Genomic DNA, 18493 nt, shown 5'->3' with positions numbered 1-18493 from the left:
TATATGTATATGTATTTTTATTTTTTTAAAGCTTTATTTTTTTATATTTAGATACTTAATCACTATGGGATTTGTTTTTCTTATAAAACAAATTATATAATTTGCTGTATAAAGTAGAAACCTAATTTCATCTTTGTCAACATAGGTAATCAATTGTCCCAGTTCATTCTTTCCTCATGAATTTTTAATGGTATACATTGGGTCTTTTTCTAAGATCTGTTTTGTTTGTTTGGTTCCCCACCCCCCACTGCTTCCTGCTCCAATAATATGTATTGTTTTAATTACGATACCTTTATAACAATTAGTAATAACAACAATATCTGGAAGAGAAAGTTTTTCAATTTTATTTTTCAAAAAATTTCTGGTGGTGTTGTCCCTTTATTCTTTTTTGTAAATTTTATGATCATCTTGTAAAGTCTGTTAAAAACCCTATTGAGATTTTGGTTGAAATTACATAGAATTTATAGATTAAATTTGGGAGAATTGGCATTTCTTTAAAATTCATTCTTTTCATCCAAAAAAAAATCTTTCCATTTATTTGGGACTTCTATGTTCTTTTCTTGGAATGAGTTCACATATTTTTGTTAGTTCTAGGTACCATATAGGTTTTATTGCTGTCATAAATGGTACTTAATTTTGTTTATAAGCACTTAAATATACTGACTGCTATATTCCAAGTATGGTTCTAAGGACTTTATAATCATAAACTCATTTAATTCTTAAAATAAGATTATGGGGTTGGTACTTTTATTCCATTTCACACATTAGAAAACCAAGGCAGTGAGAGGTTGAGTAATTTGCACAAAATCAGGCAGCTACTAAATGGCAGAGATAGATATGAACATCTGCTGTAGAATTCAAGCTTTTAACTTAAGCACTACACCATGCTACTTGTATCTATTTCAAAATTATATTTTCTTAATTTGGGAGGTGGGTATATTTATCAGTTCTGTTTGACACTCTCATTAGTTCTAATAATTGGCCAACTTAAACAAGAATTTATTGTAAAAACTGAATATTTATATGTGTACATACCTTTGTATAATCATCTTTGGATGATACAGTTCCACTTCTAGGTATATACCCTGAAAGAGTCTTACAAATGTGCCCAAGGCAACATGTGGGAGCATGTTTATTGGAGTATATTTTAACTATATCAGCGGAAAAGAATGAAGTACATTAGGAAGTATCAACATGAAAAGACATGAAAGAAAGCATTAAGTTAAAAAGGACGATTGAAGTGTACATACATTACAAATAACCATTTATGCAAATTTTTAAAACATATGAAACATATGTGTTCTTGATGGATACGTACATAAAATTGATATAACTTTTTGAGAACAATTTGACTACATTTACCAAAATTAAAAATATACAAGCCTGTTGACCTAAACATTCCATCGATAGATTTATCTCATAGACACTGATATATATTTATACAAGCAAGTATGTTGAGGATTGTTGGAAGTAGCAGCAAACTATAAATAACTGAAATAACAAGAAACTGGCCAAAGACAAATGTATATAAAAATTACTGTGTACCTAAATTAAAAAATGAGACATAGCTGTATATGCTGATATGGAAAGATGTCCAAGACATATTGAATAGTAAAAAGCAAAGTATAGAAGACTTTGTATACTATGATCTCATTTGTATAAATTTACACACATAGCTGTATATGCTGATATGGAAAGATGTCCAAGACATATTGAATAGAAAAAAGCAAAGTATAGAAGACTTTGTATACTATGATCTCATTTGTATAAATTTACACACATAAATGTAAACACACACTAGAAAAATATACACTAAATTCATGATAGTGGTTGTCTATATAAGGGATGATGGGGAATGGAGCTTAGGTTTGCTGAACAAAGAGAGCTTTAGCTTTATAGTGTTTTATTTCTTTTATTAAAAAACTCAAAGTTAATTTAATATTAGTAGTTGTTATTTATGGGGTTTCCAGAAATCTAGTATTTGTTATGATGTAATTAGAATTCTCTGCATTTTTGGTTGTCCCAAAGGTAAATAAATTTCTCAAAAAAAAACCCCTAAAATCTCATACAAGGACTTTGGTGAAGATCAGTATGTAACATTACAAAGTAAAACGAAAACAAAACAAAATGAAAAACCAACTTTTTGTTCAGAAGATTTGTAGAACATTTCAGAAATTTCTGGAAGGCTGACATCTATATTTAGTATGGTTGTCTTTTTGAAAACCACAAAATCGTGAATCTAAAGATATAACTTAATTTACAGAGTCAGTGTGCCTTTTTGTCTCAAAAAGTTTCCATCAAAATTCAGTCTCCTTTCTCTGCTGCTTTTCTCCCCGCCCCCCCACTACTTTTCAATCCTTGAGAACTATAAAAGTTTACAAATTTACTGGCCAAAAATTTCGAACCTTACCATGATTAGTAGATCAAAATATTTCAGTATACTTACCTTTATCACTAAATGTTGAGTTGATCGGTATTCTTTAATTTTTCGTCAGAGAATCAAATGAATGCTTTTCTTTCCATTTCCTGAAAATGTAGCACCATACCAAGTTACATGTTCCATGCTTTTATGTTTTTAATGAGCCATGAAATTAAAATCATCCTGTTTTAATACTTGTATTTGCATGGTTATAAGATTTCTACTATTGATATTCTTTTATTTGTAACTGTTTCTAGGATCTGAAGATGATGATGAAGTGGTGGCTATGATTAAGGAATTGTTAGATACTAGAATACGGTGTGTACTCCTCTTTCTGCCTGAAATCAAGTGCAGCAGAAACAATTTTCATTATAACAGTATACTTTCAGTTGTCCATGAAGTTATAGTAGAGTTCTAAAATAAGTACAAGTTAATGTAAACCACAAAAGGTAAACATGATAATTGAATTTAAAGTCTGTATCTTCTCTACATTTACTCAAACCTTTAAAAGTTTATTTAACATTGGCAATGAAGAAATTTATCTTTCACAGTCACCATTTAGGTTTGATATTACTATAATACCAAATTTCTTAGAAAGTAATAAAAGTGTTTGGGAGGATTGTATAGAGAGAAGTTCCTATTTTCAGGTTATTGCCCATAAAGAATAAATTTAAATGAGTGGATAACAGCAGGCTTCGACTTTTGTTTGTAGCAGATCAGTAGTCCTGCTGAGAACTCCCAGAAAAGCTAGGTAAAATACACTTTAAAAAATCTGTTTGAAGGCATTAGCTGCCAAAGCAACGAAGATTTGAGGTGTCAAGATCCTGGAGAGAAGGGAAGTTCACTGAGGTTTCCCTTTGGGCATTTGCTGACTCATGGTGTAAATCTAGGATATGAGAAGCTGGGCAGAGGGCAGCTGCTAAGAATCAGAAACCATTGAGCTTTCAGAAAATTTGTTTAGATGGGAAGACAAAAATTAAAATTCTGGGTTACCAGTTAAATCTTGATCTAAAGGGTCAAGATCCCAGAGAGCAGGAAGTTGAGAAAAGCAAGCCTATATAGTTAATAAAAATGTATTATGTTCTTGAAAATTGCTAAGAGAGTAGATTTTAAGGGTTCTCACCACAAAAAATAAGTATGTGAGGTAATGTATATATTTATTAGCTCAATTTAGCTATTCCACAAAATATACATGTTTCAAAACATGTTCTGTACAATAAATATATACAATTTTTTTTTGTCAATTAAAATTAAGTAATTAAGAAAGAAAGAAAAGTAAGCCTAACACTCAGAGGTTCTCCCCATAAGGCACTTCCTTATTTGCTGTGTAGGGGAAGAGTCTTAAGAAGTAAAAAAAAAAATAAAGCAGTTGGAAAACAGAGCAGAGTTTTGGCAGTCTTATGGTGCTGGAATGAGGGGCAAAAATTGGAGTTTAGGATCTATCAGTGAGGTTGGGCTTTGAGAAACATCCAAGTTGTTGGTTGGGCTCCTGGGAGAACTATACCCTTGAAAGAGGGGCAAACCAGAGGTAGACCGGGCTTACAAAACTGGAGTCCAAAATTGAATCAGCTTAATTCCAGAGTAGAGTGAGCTGCTGCCAGAAGATAGGATGAATCCTTTCTGATGTAGTATAATCCTAAGTCACTTAAGTGTTTCATATATTCTTTATCATTCAGTCAAAAATTACTAGGCATACCTAGAAAGTGTACCAAGAGAAAAATAAAATAGATTCACAGATAACTTAGTATATTAGTCCATTTCTGTTGCTTATAACCAAGTACCTGGACCTGGGGTAATTTATAAGAAAACAAAATTTATTGCTTATCGTTTCAGAGGCCAGGAAGTCCAAAGTCCAGGGAACACATCTGCTGAGGGTATTCTTGGTGGTGACTTTATAGCAATGCAGGGGTCACACATGGCAGAAAATGGTGGAGCAAAGAGAGAGAGAGATAGCTCTTCATGTGCTCTCCTTTTAAAGCTGTCAGAACCACACCCATGACCACCATTAAACCATCAGTTAATCACCTCTTCAAGGCCCACCTTTCAATGACCATAACAGGATTTCCCACCTTCAACAGAGTGGGAATTAAGCTTCTAATATATGGACTTTGGGGTACACAGTTCAATCAGTCCAAAGTATCTAGATATTGGAGCGATTAAAATGTTCATGAAAATAGATGATAAGAAAAATTTTATCAGAGAACTGGAATCTATAAAAAAAATTATAATAGTTTGGGAACTAAAAAGCATAATAACTCAACTTAAAAACTCATTAGATTGGTTTAATGTACTAATCTCATAAAACTCATCAGATTGGGCACAGTTGAAAAGAAGAATGTAAGCCAGTAGAAAATATCCAGATTGAAGCACAGAGAGACGAGAGTGTGCAAAATACAGGAAAAAAGCATAGGAGACGTATAGCACATGGCAATAAAGGTTTTATAGTGTCCTAGACAGTTTTAAATATGTTCTGAATTACAATACGTGACAAAAATATAAAAGATGGTGGGGGTGCAATAAATGAAGAATATTTGACAAAACTAAAAGGAGAAATAGAAAATCTACAATTATGGTTGGAGACTTAACACATCACTCTCAGTAACATGTAGAACAAGCACCTAAAATAATCAGAAAAGATGGGAGAGTCTTGAACACATGATTAACAAACTTGACTAAATTGATGTATGTAGAATGTTGCATTCAACAAGAACAATATTTATTCTTTTTAGGTGTGCATGGAAAAGGTACTAAAATAGACCATGTGCTAGATCATAAAGGAACCCTAAACAGATTTCAAGAACTGAAATAATTGAGAATATTTCTGATTATAGTGGGATTAAGCTAGATGTCACTTCCTGAAAGCTAACTACAAAATCTCCACATATTTGGAAACAGCAGTGCTCTTCAAAAAGACCTTTGGGTCAACAAATCACATAGCAAGTTTGAAATAAGAGAATATCTGCATGAGTTTTGGGTAGCAAGTATTTTTTTCAACAGGACACAAGAAAACAGACTTTAAAAATCAAAGAAAATACATATAAATAGGAATACAATAAAATTATGCTTTTCTCTTCATCAAAAGATGCCATTTACAGTGAAAAGGCAAAGCACAGTGCTTATATGACAAAATATATAAAGGACTCCTACAAATTAGTAAGAAAAAGACAGTCAAATAGAGACTGGAGAAGGCACTTCACAAAAGGCAATAACCAAATAGCCACTGAACATATGGAAAAAGTACTTAAACTCATTAGTCACTATGGATATTCACATTTAAACCACAATGAAATATCAGTAAAAATCCATTGGAATGGTTAAAACCATTAAGATTGACAACACCAATTATTGGTGAGCATGTGGAGAAACAGGAACTCTCATACACTGCTGATGAGAATATAAATTTATATAACTTTGGAAAACTATTTGGCAGTATCTATTAATCTGAACATATTCATACTCATAGTTCAGCAGTTTCACTCTCAGGTATATCCCCAGTAGTAAGATATATGTGTACCAAAAGACATTTACAAGAACCTTCATAGCTGCACTATTTGTAAAAGCCAAAACTTGGTATTAACCCAAATGTTCGTCAACAATAGAATGGATAAATCAATTCTGGCATATTTACTTAGTGAAATACTATGCAGCAGTGAGATTGAATGAGCTATTACTATATTCAGCAACATGGATGAATCTCACAAAAAGCAAAAGAAGCCAGATGCAAAAGAATAAATAATATGGGATTTCTAAGTAGAATTCATATATATAAATTATAAAGTTCAAAAACAGGCAAAGCTAATCAGTGGTGATAGAAATTAGGATAGTGGTTACCTTTGATTGTGGGGAATGATTAGAAGGAAGCACATTATAAATTATAAAGTTCAAAAACAGGCAAAGCTAATCACTGGTGATAGAAATTAGGATAGTGGTTACCTTTGATTGTGGGGAATGATTAGAAGGAAGCACAAGGGAGATTTCTGGGGTCCTTGTCTTCTATTTCTTAGTCTGCGCGGTAATACAAATGTATGTTCACTTTGTGAAAATTTATTTAATTGTATATACATGAGTTATACATTTTTCTGTATTAATGTCATATTTCAATGAAAGGTTTACCTGAAAAAAAAAGAAAGAAGCCAACATGTATCAATCTCCATCTTCTTTTACTCAAAAGAAGTGAAGGAATGTATCTTTAGGTAATCACAATAATTATTAGGAAATTTGAAATCTAAATACTTAAAAAGATTATTAATAAGCAAATAAAATGTAATAAGAGTAAATATTTGTATAAATGAATTTTGATATTTTTTCTGAAAGTAAAATAAATTAAAATTACAAGTAATTATTAGCCATAGTTATCGTTCTCTATTGTAAAAGTAGCTCTAACTTTGTGACTTTTACCAATATAAAATCTAAGGTCTGAACTGTATTTAATCTTTTCAGTAAAAACTTCTGTTCTTTTAAAATACATCACAAATATTCTGTGACCACAGGCCAACTGTTCAGGAAGATGGAGGAGATGTAATCTATAAAGGTTTTGAAGATGGCATCGTACAGCTGAAACTCCAAGGTTCTTGTACAAGTTGCCCCAGTTCAATTATTACTCTGAAAAATGGAATTCAGAACATGCTGCAGTTTTATATTCCAGAGGTAGAAGGCGTAGAACAGGTATGCCAATATAATGTGACAGTTTAGATGTAATATTAAGGTAAATATTTGAAAAGAATAGAAATTCATGACCTGACTTTTTCTTCAACGGCTAGATCTTTTTGTTGCAATTTTTATCAGATGTAACTTTAGTGTTGTGAGTACCTACGATGTGCCAGGGATTTTTACAAGTATTACCTCATTTAATCATCTCATAACACACTGCATTAAGTAAATCATTTCCATTTTGTACATAAGGAAACTGAGTCTTAAAGGGCATACTGCCGCTCTGATCATAGAAAAATTGTGAGAAGGGGACTTAAAACATCATGCAGTTTTTTATAGATGAGATTTTGAAGTTCTTAATGGAAGAGCACCACTATGTCAGATTAATCCACTTCTTGTTCTTAAATGTGCAGGCAAGAAGCTCATCAAGAAATCATACTTTGTTGTACAGTAAAACAGATTACTGAATAGGGTTTTAGAGCTTTATCTGTATAGCATGATGTCAAAATTTTTTCTGCCAACATACCTGAGGAATATATAACACAGCACCTTCCCAGCAGTAATAGTGACTCTCACTGCAGTGATTCTCAACCAAGAGGCCTTATAGAGAAAGATTATCAAGGAGGGAAAGAATGTGTGGAAATTAGAAATTTGAAAGAACATTTCAGGGAATTCTTGAGGGCTCTTTCCTAATACTTTGATCCCTGGATAGTATTAAAAACTATCCTTTTGGTCCCATACATGCCATCTCCTCTTTGAAGTCCTTATCAGTCTCCCACTTGGAATTAATTAAGCTCTGCCTTGACTGGTCTAAAACATCCTTTTGTGTGTCTGTTTTAGCTTTATGTTTATGCATAAGCTCACTAAGAGACTTGAGATCTTGTCTAGGTCTTTGTATTTCTCTGTAACTACTAGCCCTGTGTCTTACAACTGTCCTATACATACTCTGTATTAAATAAGTATTTGGTAATATCGTTCCAAATTTAGGAGTAAGTCTACCTAAAATAGGAATTGATTGACAAAATTCTTTGGATTGGTTGTTGCTGAGATTGGATATAAAATATTAATTCCTTGGAAGTAAATATTCATTTTTACTCAACTCAAAAGAGAAACTGTGAAAAAATTGTTTTTCCATTGATTGTTTCAGATCAGAACCAGATTCTTCTAGATTTTTTTAAAAAGCTTATTTTTCTTTCATTATCCCCTGTATGCCTTTTTTAAAAATTGCATTAGTTGACACTTAAATGGATTGACAAAGGAACATTTTTACTCACTTGTCCGGGGTGGGGTGATGAATTGGCCTTCAGATTATAATCTTGAATTGGCATTTAATTGTAGTAGGTGTGGTGAAGAGTAAAAACATTCTTAGGTTTATATAACTTGTTTCCTCTCCAAAAGAGTTGGTCTTTATTATCTGAGTAATACATTAACTCATGGAAAGATAATGATCTTTTAATTTTTTTTCTTCAAGTGTTCATTAGTATTGCTCTTAACTGAAAGTTTTCACATTGTTTTAAGGTTTAAAATGATCTTTTATCTGAATAAGACCAAAATAGTTATGTTGCTAGTATAACATTTTGTTTCTTTTTTTAGGGACTCATTTTTAAAATAACAGTTTGCTATAGCTCCACAGAGTATATTTAAGTAAATAAAGATGCTTTTGGTCGGGGGGTGGGGGTGGGGGTGGGGGTGGAGACAAAAAGTCAATTACATTAGTCTTATGGCTAGAGAATACAAGTTAATCATTTATAGTCTTCTCTGTCCAGCTGCAACTGAGACTGTGACTAGAAGCTTCTTTTGAGACATGAAAAAGAAACCAGTGTTTTAATTAATTTGCAAATATTTAATTTGCTTTTATGTTGTTAGGATACTAAGTTATGATTCAAACCTTGTGCTTTGAGGCTGTAGATAGATTTATTCTTATTGGATTGCCATGCATTTTTATAGAGTATTTCAGGTAAGCAAGTAATATTAAAATCAGGAAAATAGCAATCTTTTTCTTAATTCTTAAATTCTTTTTGTTTTTGGTTTTAGGTTATGGATGATGAATCAGATGAAAAGGAAGCAAACTCACCTTAAAATAATCTGAGTCTTCTTTGGGCACACAGTCAGACTTGTTGATAATATATTCCAAGCTTTTATTATTAATATGCTGAGGAACTTGAGGATTAATAAAGTATGCCCTTTCTTCAGAGAATGATACATAAATATTGCATGTTTGCTTTACCTCATATGAGTTATTTATAACATTTGAATCATCTTCTGTACATGTGGATTTTATCCAGGGATATTTTTATTTTTGTTCCTCATTCTCATGGTTCCTTCTTTGCATGATATGTGAAGCAGTTTAAAATACATTTTCCCTGATCTAATTTATTTACTTTTTTTAATACTGATGTAAATAGGGAGAATGCTTTTTAAGTATTCTAAAATCACCTAGTTGTTTGTGAGATGTCTGAAACTATTTGTACTGAAGTTTTTAGCTTGTTTAAGAAAAGGAAAAAACACAACTAAACAGTTCTGCTGTAAAAATGGTATCTGGCTAGTAGCACATAATTTCTTATTGAAAGACCAAAAAAAATCATAGTGCTAAAAACTCAAAAACTAAGTTCTAGAATCTGGACACAATTTCTGCTCATTATAAGACAGAGAGAGCTGAATTGAGAAAAACGGCCTCAGCATGCTCAGGTTTTCCTTATGAAGCAAAATCACTGAAGAAAAGATGAGAAACTGCTTTGTTCCTTCTTCCACTGGCTTCTCCTGACTACTTCTCCTGACTAAGAGACCCATAATCTGTGCCATGCCAGAAATTTGGACAGTTATCTTTCTACCATAGGGGGTACTGCTTTTTCAGATAGCCAAAATAGTCAATTAGCCTTCTTTCTCATTTTTCTATAATAATTCAGACAGCAGTTCACAGAAAATACTGGGAAGAGAAACATGGGAAAATAGCAGTGATACATTTCCTCTTTGGAATTCTAGTCCCTCAAAGTACAGAGATTAAGATAGGAATGGAAACAGGAAGAACTCTAGCAGTTGTAATTGCTGGGAATTGAAGTTTTTGTTTTCGTTCTTTGGTACATAGAACCAGACAGTGGAGTTGGAAAATTCATTCTCTGAACTATTATTGATGAATTTAGGCTAGACACTGGGAATTGCTTTGTAAGTGTATTCATCCATTTTTGTTGCTTATCACAAAGTACAGTGAACTGGATGATTTATAAAGAAAATGAAATTTATTGCTCACAGTTTCTGAAGCTGGGAAGTCCAAAGTCCATCTGGTGGTGGGCACAGTGATGCAGGGGTCTCACATTGCAAGATGGTGGAAGCAGAGAGAGCAGAGAGACACAGATTCTTCTCTTCTTTTAAAGCCCTCAGAACCATGCTCCTGACCACCATTTTTAATCCATTCACTACTGCACAGTCCTACAATCCAATCACCTCTTTAAGGCTCCACCTTTCAATTACCATAATAGGATTTCCCACCCCCCACAGTGGGGGCTAAGTTCCTAATACATAAGACTTGAGGGACACAATTCAAGCCTCAGTGCATTTGGGGGGGACATAATTCAATCTACTATAGTAAGTTAGGCACCTTAACCTGCCCTTTAGTTGAAACTATAGGAAATTGAGATTGTGGAAGAGATACAGTTAATGGCAAATCTTAGATATGGCCATGAAATAAGTGACTGAAGTGAGTAAAGGATTAGATTATTAAAAGAGAGGAAACAGAACTGAGAGGCCAAGGTATTGTAAAGATTTTCTGTGAAAGGGAGCAGCCATGAAGACAAGGAGGGAAGGTGGGGGAAGAACATTTTAGACATAAGCAGTGTAATCAGAATTGAAGGTATGGAATGTATTTGAGAACTTCAAGACGCTAAGTATGGCTTGAGTTTAAAGTGGAAGTGCTTAGCTGGAAATGGTGCAGAAGTAAGCAGTGGCAGTGTGGACAGGGCTGCAGAAACTCTTGGTTGCCTATTCAACATACACCCTCACTTCTTGCTAAGAGAGGCCCTCTCAGTTGTCACTTGACAGCAGTGTGCCCAGGGGATAAGTTATAAATAGCCTAAACTAGTCATTTCAACTTTATTTCTCTTTGCCAATCATTACTCTAGGGATAGACATATCACCCAACTTTGGCCAGTGAACTGTAAGAGAAAGTCTGTTGGATAGTTCTAGAAAGATTTTCTTCCCTGATTGAGAAAGAAAGAGGTAATCTGTGGAAAGAAGGCTCTTTTCCCATCATTCCTTTCCTTCCTGCTTCTTCTTCCACTGTAGTGTGAGATGTCCAAAGCACTGACAATCAACTTGTTATCGTGACCAGAAGCTGGACCCACTGGTAATGGCAAGGAGGAAAGAAAGAAAGGGCCTGGATCCTTGAGAACATTGTTGACTTTTGAGCCAGCCCAGGAACCGCCCACTTTGAGAGTTTATATCATGTGAGATAAATGTTCTTGTTTTAGCTGCGGTTATCAGGTACTCTGTAACTTGAAGCTGATTGTGATCTAACAGACAAATAGACTGATAAATCATAGAGGACCTGATAAATACTTTTACTGCTTTTTCATTTGTGACAAAACTGCCAAATGTTAACGTTAAAATGAAAACAAATTAACATGTACTTTTTAGTTAATCAAACCACTGTTCAATCAAAGATTAATTTAGAAGCTATAGTTTAAATCAGGTAGTAGTTATTTTTCTTGATTTTTTTTTTTTCAAGGGGCTGGCCTATATGGGGATCCAAACCCTTGACCTTGCCGAATGTTTAAATTATACTTAATTTGCCCCTATATAATCCCAAAGAAAGAAAACAATCATTTACTATTAGTTGTGTTTAGCTAAAACAAAAACAGAAATGAAAACCCCCCAAAATGTATAAAACATTTTACCTGAAGTATTCCTGAATACACTTTTTATATATAGGACATTTCAATAGATATTTGAAACTAAGATTATTGGTCAAGAGTAAATCAGGCACTTGGAAGATTTTTCACTAACCAAAGTTAGGATGAAGCCCTATACAGAATAAGGTCAGACGGGAGCAAAATTATAAGAACAGCAAATTTTCACTGAACATTTACATGTGAGAAATGTTGTGCAAAGCAACTTACATTTAGGAAGTCATTCGATCCTATGAAATAGGTAATTGTGATGGTCCCCATTTTTATAGATGGGAAGATGGAGGCACAGGGAGGAGAATTATATTTTCCACTGCCATGTAACTTAAGTGGAAAAGCCAGGAACAAGAACCCTGGCATTCTGGCTGCAGAGCCTATGCTCATTGCTACTATACTATTCTGCCTTAAGGGAGTTGGGCCCACATACCTCTCCTGAGTATTCCTACCTCAGGGAGAAAAGAAGCTTTCTTTGCTTTCATGGGTGCTTTCTAGTGGGCAAGAGTCTTTTCCATTGTTTAATCAAAAACCACAGTAGGCAAAAGCAGCGGTATGTGCACGTGTGGCCCTTCTTATGCAGAATATTGAAGCTGGTTGCTCTTCACTCCAGTGGGAATCTACATCCTTTTGGGAAACCCCATCCTTATACTGCATTTTCCTACATCAGAGTTATCTACAATAACTCCACAGGAGGTAATAGGCTATTAAGAAGTGACTTTTGTATCTCCTGAAAGAAATCTAGAAAATAGTGCTTCTTCTGTCTCTTTACATTTCTAGTGATCTTTGTGCTCTAGGCAGCTCACTGAATGGTCCACTCCTAATTTTGGCTCTGATCACATCCTAAAGGACAGAAATAGTAGGATAAAGATAGGGCCAGTTAATCTCATGGTTTTCAATTTGTTGACTTTCTTGGCAGTAGAATGAGAGTTACTTTCTAGCAGAACTAGAAAACTGTCCCAGCTTCTGCCTACTGGAAAATGTGGGGCCACGCTAGGAAGTACTGTTGGGGAAGTTACTACTATTAGTTGGAGTCAGTGTCTTTTGTCCTCAAGCCCGAGGTTTCCTGGGGGGGGGAAGGGGCAGTCAGGCCATGTTCACAGGATGGACATCTTTTGTTAGTGCCTCCTTGGTGTTCCTTCTCCATTCTTTTAGCAACACCTTTGCTTTTCCTTTGAAGAACTTCTCCACCTCCCTGACTCTGTATGGCTCTGGTAGACCTATCATGTCACAATGTCCTGTGCTTTTTGCCACAGGAGTGGACCATATGACTCACACTGGATTGATCAGAATTCTTATTCAGAATATAAAGAGGATAGTTGAAAAGCCTCTCTCATTCCCCTTGGGCTGCGACCTGTAAAGACGTGATTCCAGAGCTGTTTCAGGGTCATTTCACTGTCTATGAGGTCAGAGAGCTAGAGAGTCAAAGAGTTCAGACAATATTGTTTGTATCTCTGGATACAGATGTGCCTGGAGCTGTTTGTAGCCCTGTCCTTTCCATTACATTAGCCAATAAAACTAGTTTGAGTGGGTTTCTATTATTTGTCATTGAAAGCTCTGTCCTCTAGAAATTTAAATCAGATATATCCAACATTAGGGAAATCAATAAGATAACATTTAGGTGGATGTATTAGGGTTCTCCAGAGAAAAAGAATCAATAGAGTATGCGAGTGTGTGTGTGTGTGTGTGTGTGTGTGTGTGTGTGTAAGAGAGAGGTGTTTTGAGAGAAAGAGAAGAGGAGTATTGAGACAGAGAGAGATTGATTGATTTTAAGGAATTGTCTTACGTATTTATGGAGGCTGGCAAATCCAAAATCTTTAGGGTGGGCCGTCAGACTGGAGACCAGAGAAGAGTCAATGTTGTGTGTTTCAATTCAAATTTGAAGGCTGTCTGCTGGCAAATTCTTGCTTTGGGGAGGTTAATCTTTTGTTCCATTCAGGCCTTCAGCTGACTGGGTGCAGCCTACTACCATTATGGAGGGCAATCAGCTTTACTCAAAGTCAACAGATTTAAATGTTAAGCTTATCCAAAAACACCCTCACAGAAACATCCAGATTAATGTTTGACTAAATATCTGGGCACCAAAGCCCAGCCAAGTTGACACACAAAACTATAAGTCCACCTCTTGTCAACTTGGCACCCACGTGCATCTCCTTAAACCGTAATCTCCAAATAGAGACATAGCAAGGTCCCACTTCCACCTAACATGATGCAGCCATCCTGCACACAACCAGAAATGCAGTAAACCTTTCTCCTGAAGAGGATGCAAAGTCCTTGGGTGAAGTTTACTCTTTTCCTTGTTATCCTATAATCTAAATACTATGATGTAAAGTTAGTAATACTTCAATGCTATAATATAAAGTCAATATATCATGGTACATAATAAGGTGTAAGGGGGGACAAAGATATTTGATTATATGTGTATATCTATCTATCTATCTATATGGGTATACATATATATATGTATACACATGCAAACACACAAATTGATAACAAAATAAGGAAGAAATGGGACAATTACAGTCCTTGTTTCTGATGGGTATACATATATATATGTATACACACGCAAACACACAAATTGATAACAAAATAAGGAAGAAATGGGACAATTACAGTCCTTGTTTCTGTAACTGGTCACCTTTTCCCATTACTCATCCCGTATTCCCTTTGCCTCAGCAAGCATCTTGGTTGGTCATAGTTCTTCACCTGGTAGGTGACCCAAACCTTCATTCTTGAAGGGTCTGGACCTAATGATAGTCCTGCCTGGATTAGGTTATTGTAGTTTTCTGTTGACTTTAGTCACAGGGAATGGCAATATTAAGATGCCCTAGAGGATCTGCTGTATTCCTGACACACTCTTTCTTACCCCCATTGTGGGGTAGTAGTCCAGTTTCTCCTTAGTAATCAAGATCGACCACCTCAGTCAGTACAGTAACTCCCTTCTTTGCCTTTTTTGCCCATTGATTCAGAGGCATGAGGAGCCCAGAGTGGCTGGGCAGCAGCCTTAACTCCAGTTCAATGGAATCATTGTTGTGTTTCCTCATGGAATTATTCCTCCCTTTGGAACTAAGACCTCTAGGCCAGCAGAGCATAAGGTTGCAGGGTCAGGAAGCAAACATTTTTCTGGTGGGTCACTAGGGGTAACAGTGGTGTCACTCCCATTTCCACCCCTTGAATGGCACCATCTTCTTGGAACCATGAATCCTGGCTATTGGAGAAAGAACACCATATATTGGGAACTGTCTCAGAGCATATACAGCCTTCAGAGGAACCTTGCCCCAGCACTGCAAGGTATAACTACCTAGCTGGCACTGTAACTGAGTCTTCAAAAGGCCATTCTACCATTCTATGAAGCCAGCTGCTGTAGGATGGTGGGGAACATGGCTCAGTGAATTCCATGTGCATAGGCCTATTCTTGCATTTTGTTTTCTATGAAGTGAGTTCTTTGATCAGAAGCAATGCTGTGTGGAATACTGATGGTGGAATAAGACATTCTGTGGATGAAGCATTGTGTGCAGGGAAGGCAAATCCATATCCAGAGTATGTGTCTATTCCAGAAGTAACAAAAACACTGCCATGTCCATGATGGAAGCAGTCCAATGTAATCACCTGCCACCAAGTAGCTGGCTCATCACTCTGGGGTATGGTGCCATATTGGGGACGCAGTGTTGGTCTCTGCTGTTGGCAGATTGGGCACTCAGCAGGGGCTGCAGCCAGGTCGGCCTTGGTGAGTGGAAGTTCATGTTTCTGAGCCCATACGTAGCCTCCATTCTTGTCACCACAGTTACTTTGTTCATGAGCCCATTAGCAATGCAATGATAGGAGTGGCTGGGGAAAGAGGCTGCCTGGTATCTACAGAACAGTTCATTCTGTTCACTCGATTATTAAAATCCTCCTATGCTGAGGTCACTGGTGACTTCAGTGAGCATTCAGATGGGACACAAATATCTACATTTTTTTTTGCCTAGTTAGAGGTCTGTCCACATGCCTCTTTCCCAGACTTCCTTGTCACCAATTTTTCAACCATGTTTCCTCAGTCTCTGACCATCCAGTCAAACCGTTGGCTACAGCCCATGAATTGGTATATAATTGCACATTTTGCCATGTCTCCTAAGCAATGTGCACAACCAGGTGCGCTGCCTGAAGTTCTGCCCATTGAGAAGATTTCCTTTCACCACTATCCTTCAGGGACGTTCCTGAAAGGGACTGTTAGTGCTGTGGCTGTTCATTTTTAGTGCCAAATTTCTTCTTGCTTGAGAGAGGTCAGTCTTTTGTTCTATTCAGGCATTTAATTGATTGGATGAGGCCTACTCACATTATGGAGGACAATCTGTTTTTACACCAAATCCACCAATTTGAATGTTAAGCTTATCCAAAAACACCCTCACAGAAACATCCAGAATAATATTTGACTAAATATCTGGGCACCGAGGCCCTGCCAAGTTGACATATAGAATTAACCATCACAGTGGATAAAGTTCTCTTTCATTACCAACGTACTTCTGATCCTTCTTCTGTATCTTGGCCCCCTTTCTCTACATCACCAAATGGAGAAATGGACTTACATAAAGAGATGATGAATGACACCCCTTTACTATCATTATTATTATTATTATTTTAATTTCACATTCCCTTATACTGTCCTTTCTTGCCCAGTGTCATTAACCAAGATACTCTTCAGGTCTGCCTTCCTCCTGATTCCAGAATTATCTCTGTTTATCTTATATCCATCAAACTCCCATTTCTCAGTAACCTTTCATAACTATTATCCAAATGAAAAGTAATCCTATAAATAGTCTGCACTATTAACTGCTAACTATAAAGTGTTAATAGTTGATAATGACTTAATGAAGTCATTAAGTCATGGATGGTGTTCTACATTACGTATGTATGTACAGGTGGAGTTTAGGCAATGTGATGGGCAAGGAGTGAAAGTAATTTTTGACAAGTGAACATTCTGTCCCCTTATAATCCTATTTCGTGAGTGTCTATTAAGTCCTCTCTAGTCAAGCCCCAAACATTTAACACCTGGTTCCCTTTATAATGCTTCTTCTCACAAAAGGGAAAATGCAACAATGTAAAAGTTTCAGATGCTATTCTTTTTTTTCAGGGAACTTCCAGCAGTTCAGTACAGCTGGATCATAAGATGCTAGAATAGAGTGGAAGGAGGTGATGCTGATAAAACAGGCAGGAATGAGATCCTGAATAACCGTGTATGCAGTCATAGGAGTCTGGGCTTAATCCTGTACATGAAGGGTACCCACTGAATTGGAAGCAGGAGTTATTTCAATTATGGTTCTTCGTTTCTTTAGCAATGGCAGCTGGAAGCCTGGTGTGGCCTTCAGCCATTGGATCTGATGGGACTAAACCTGTGAACAGAGAAATGGACTTACATAAAGAGACAAGGAGTGACACCCCTTTACCATCATTACTTTTTTTTCTTTTTTAAGTTAGTTCAGAACTGTTTGATCAGGAGAGAAAAATACTTTCCATTTCCTCAGATGTTCGAGGTAGACCCAGTTAGACCTCCTTTCCTTCATAATCATTTATTTTCTTCTGCTCCAGGTCTTATTCTCAAAGGCCCAGCTAAGGCAGAGCTTTGTAAGGGGGTGGGGTGGGCCACAGTCAGACACAGTTGTTCTGTATCAATTTCTTGACTGGCATATGCTTACAAAGGGCTCTTTGTTGTGTGGTGGGTTAGTGAGGTTGTTCAAGGTTGGGTTAGGAAAATATTGGCCTTCAAAGTTTCTGTCAACTGGTGCATAAGCACCTTCCAAAACACCTGTAGAATGGAAATGGATAAGACCAATTGATAGTCACTGTGACGGAGTAGCATGTAGAAGAGGAAAGCAAGGGGTTCAATAGATTATCATTGTTAGAGCATGAGAACTTTGGTGGTACTGCTGGCATTTTCTTTGTGATATCAATAGGTTTGCTGCCAGTCTACAAAGGTGTTGCTTGAGCATTGAAACCATCCCTTGACTCCTGGTCAATATCACCAAATTCTTCCCAGAACTTCTCAGATGAGGGTTCTTCAATTAATAAATGTATCACTATTAACAAACAGCTCACTGTTTTTTTTTTCTTTTTCTTTTTTTTGACCGGTAAGGGTATTGCAACCCTCAGCACAGTGTGGTCTGCACTACGCTCAGCCAGTGAGCGCACCAGCTATCTGTATATAGGATCCGAACCTGTAGCCTCAGCGCCCCCAGCGCCACACTCTCCCAAGCCACGGGGCCGGCCCGGCTCACTATTTTTTTTTTTTAAGTTTGGGTGATCCAGGGACCTGTTCGGGGCTTGAAATATCAAAGGGCTTTTAGGTAGGAAACACTTTGATTAGTTAAATGTGACGTTTTTCAGCCTTTCTTTAAGGCAAATGATAGGCCGGCCCGTGGCTCACTCGGTAGAGTGCGGTGCTGATAACACCAAGGCCACGGGTTCGGATCCTATATAGGGATGGCCGGTTTGCTCACTGGCTGAGCGTGGTGCTGACAACACCAGGCCAAGGGTTGAGATCCCCTTACTGGTCATC

General features: G+C 36.3%; 1 protein-coding gene across 4 annotated transcripts in view; it reads left to right on the top strand.

Moving 5' to 3' along the window:
- The window catches only part of NFU1 (NFU1 iron-sulfur cluster scaffold), a 31338-nt gene extending 21897 nt beyond the window's left edge, over positions 1 to 9441 (top strand). For 3 of the 4 annotated variants that reach the window (XM_008590359.1, XM_008590361.1, XM_008590362.1), the window contains 3 exons: positions 2677 to 2737; positions 6910 to 7084; positions 9104 to 9441. In XM_008590359.1, the coding sequence (XP_008588581.1) occupies positions 2677 to 2737; positions 6910 to 7084; positions 9104 to 9148 (281 nt within the window). In that variant the 3' untranslated portion in view covers positions 9149 to 9441. The remainder of the gene's footprint in view (positions 1 to 2676; positions 2738 to 6909; positions 7085 to 9103) is intronic. The other variant, XM_008590358.1, reaches the window with a different exon arrangement.
- Positions 9442 to 18493: the final 9052 nt, after the last annotated feature.

This window comes from Galeopterus variegatus, unplaced genomic scaffold (assembly GCF_000696425.1).
Source record: "Galeopterus variegatus unplaced genomic scaffold, G_variegatus-3.0.2 Scaffold6036, whole genome shotgun sequence".
In the NCBI taxonomy this organism is placed as follows: Eukaryota; Metazoa; Chordata; class Mammalia; order Dermoptera; family Cynocephalidae; genus Galeopterus; species Galeopterus variegatus.
Note: the sequence above shows the minus strand (reverse complement) of the source record. Positions and strands in the feature narration are given on the sequence as shown.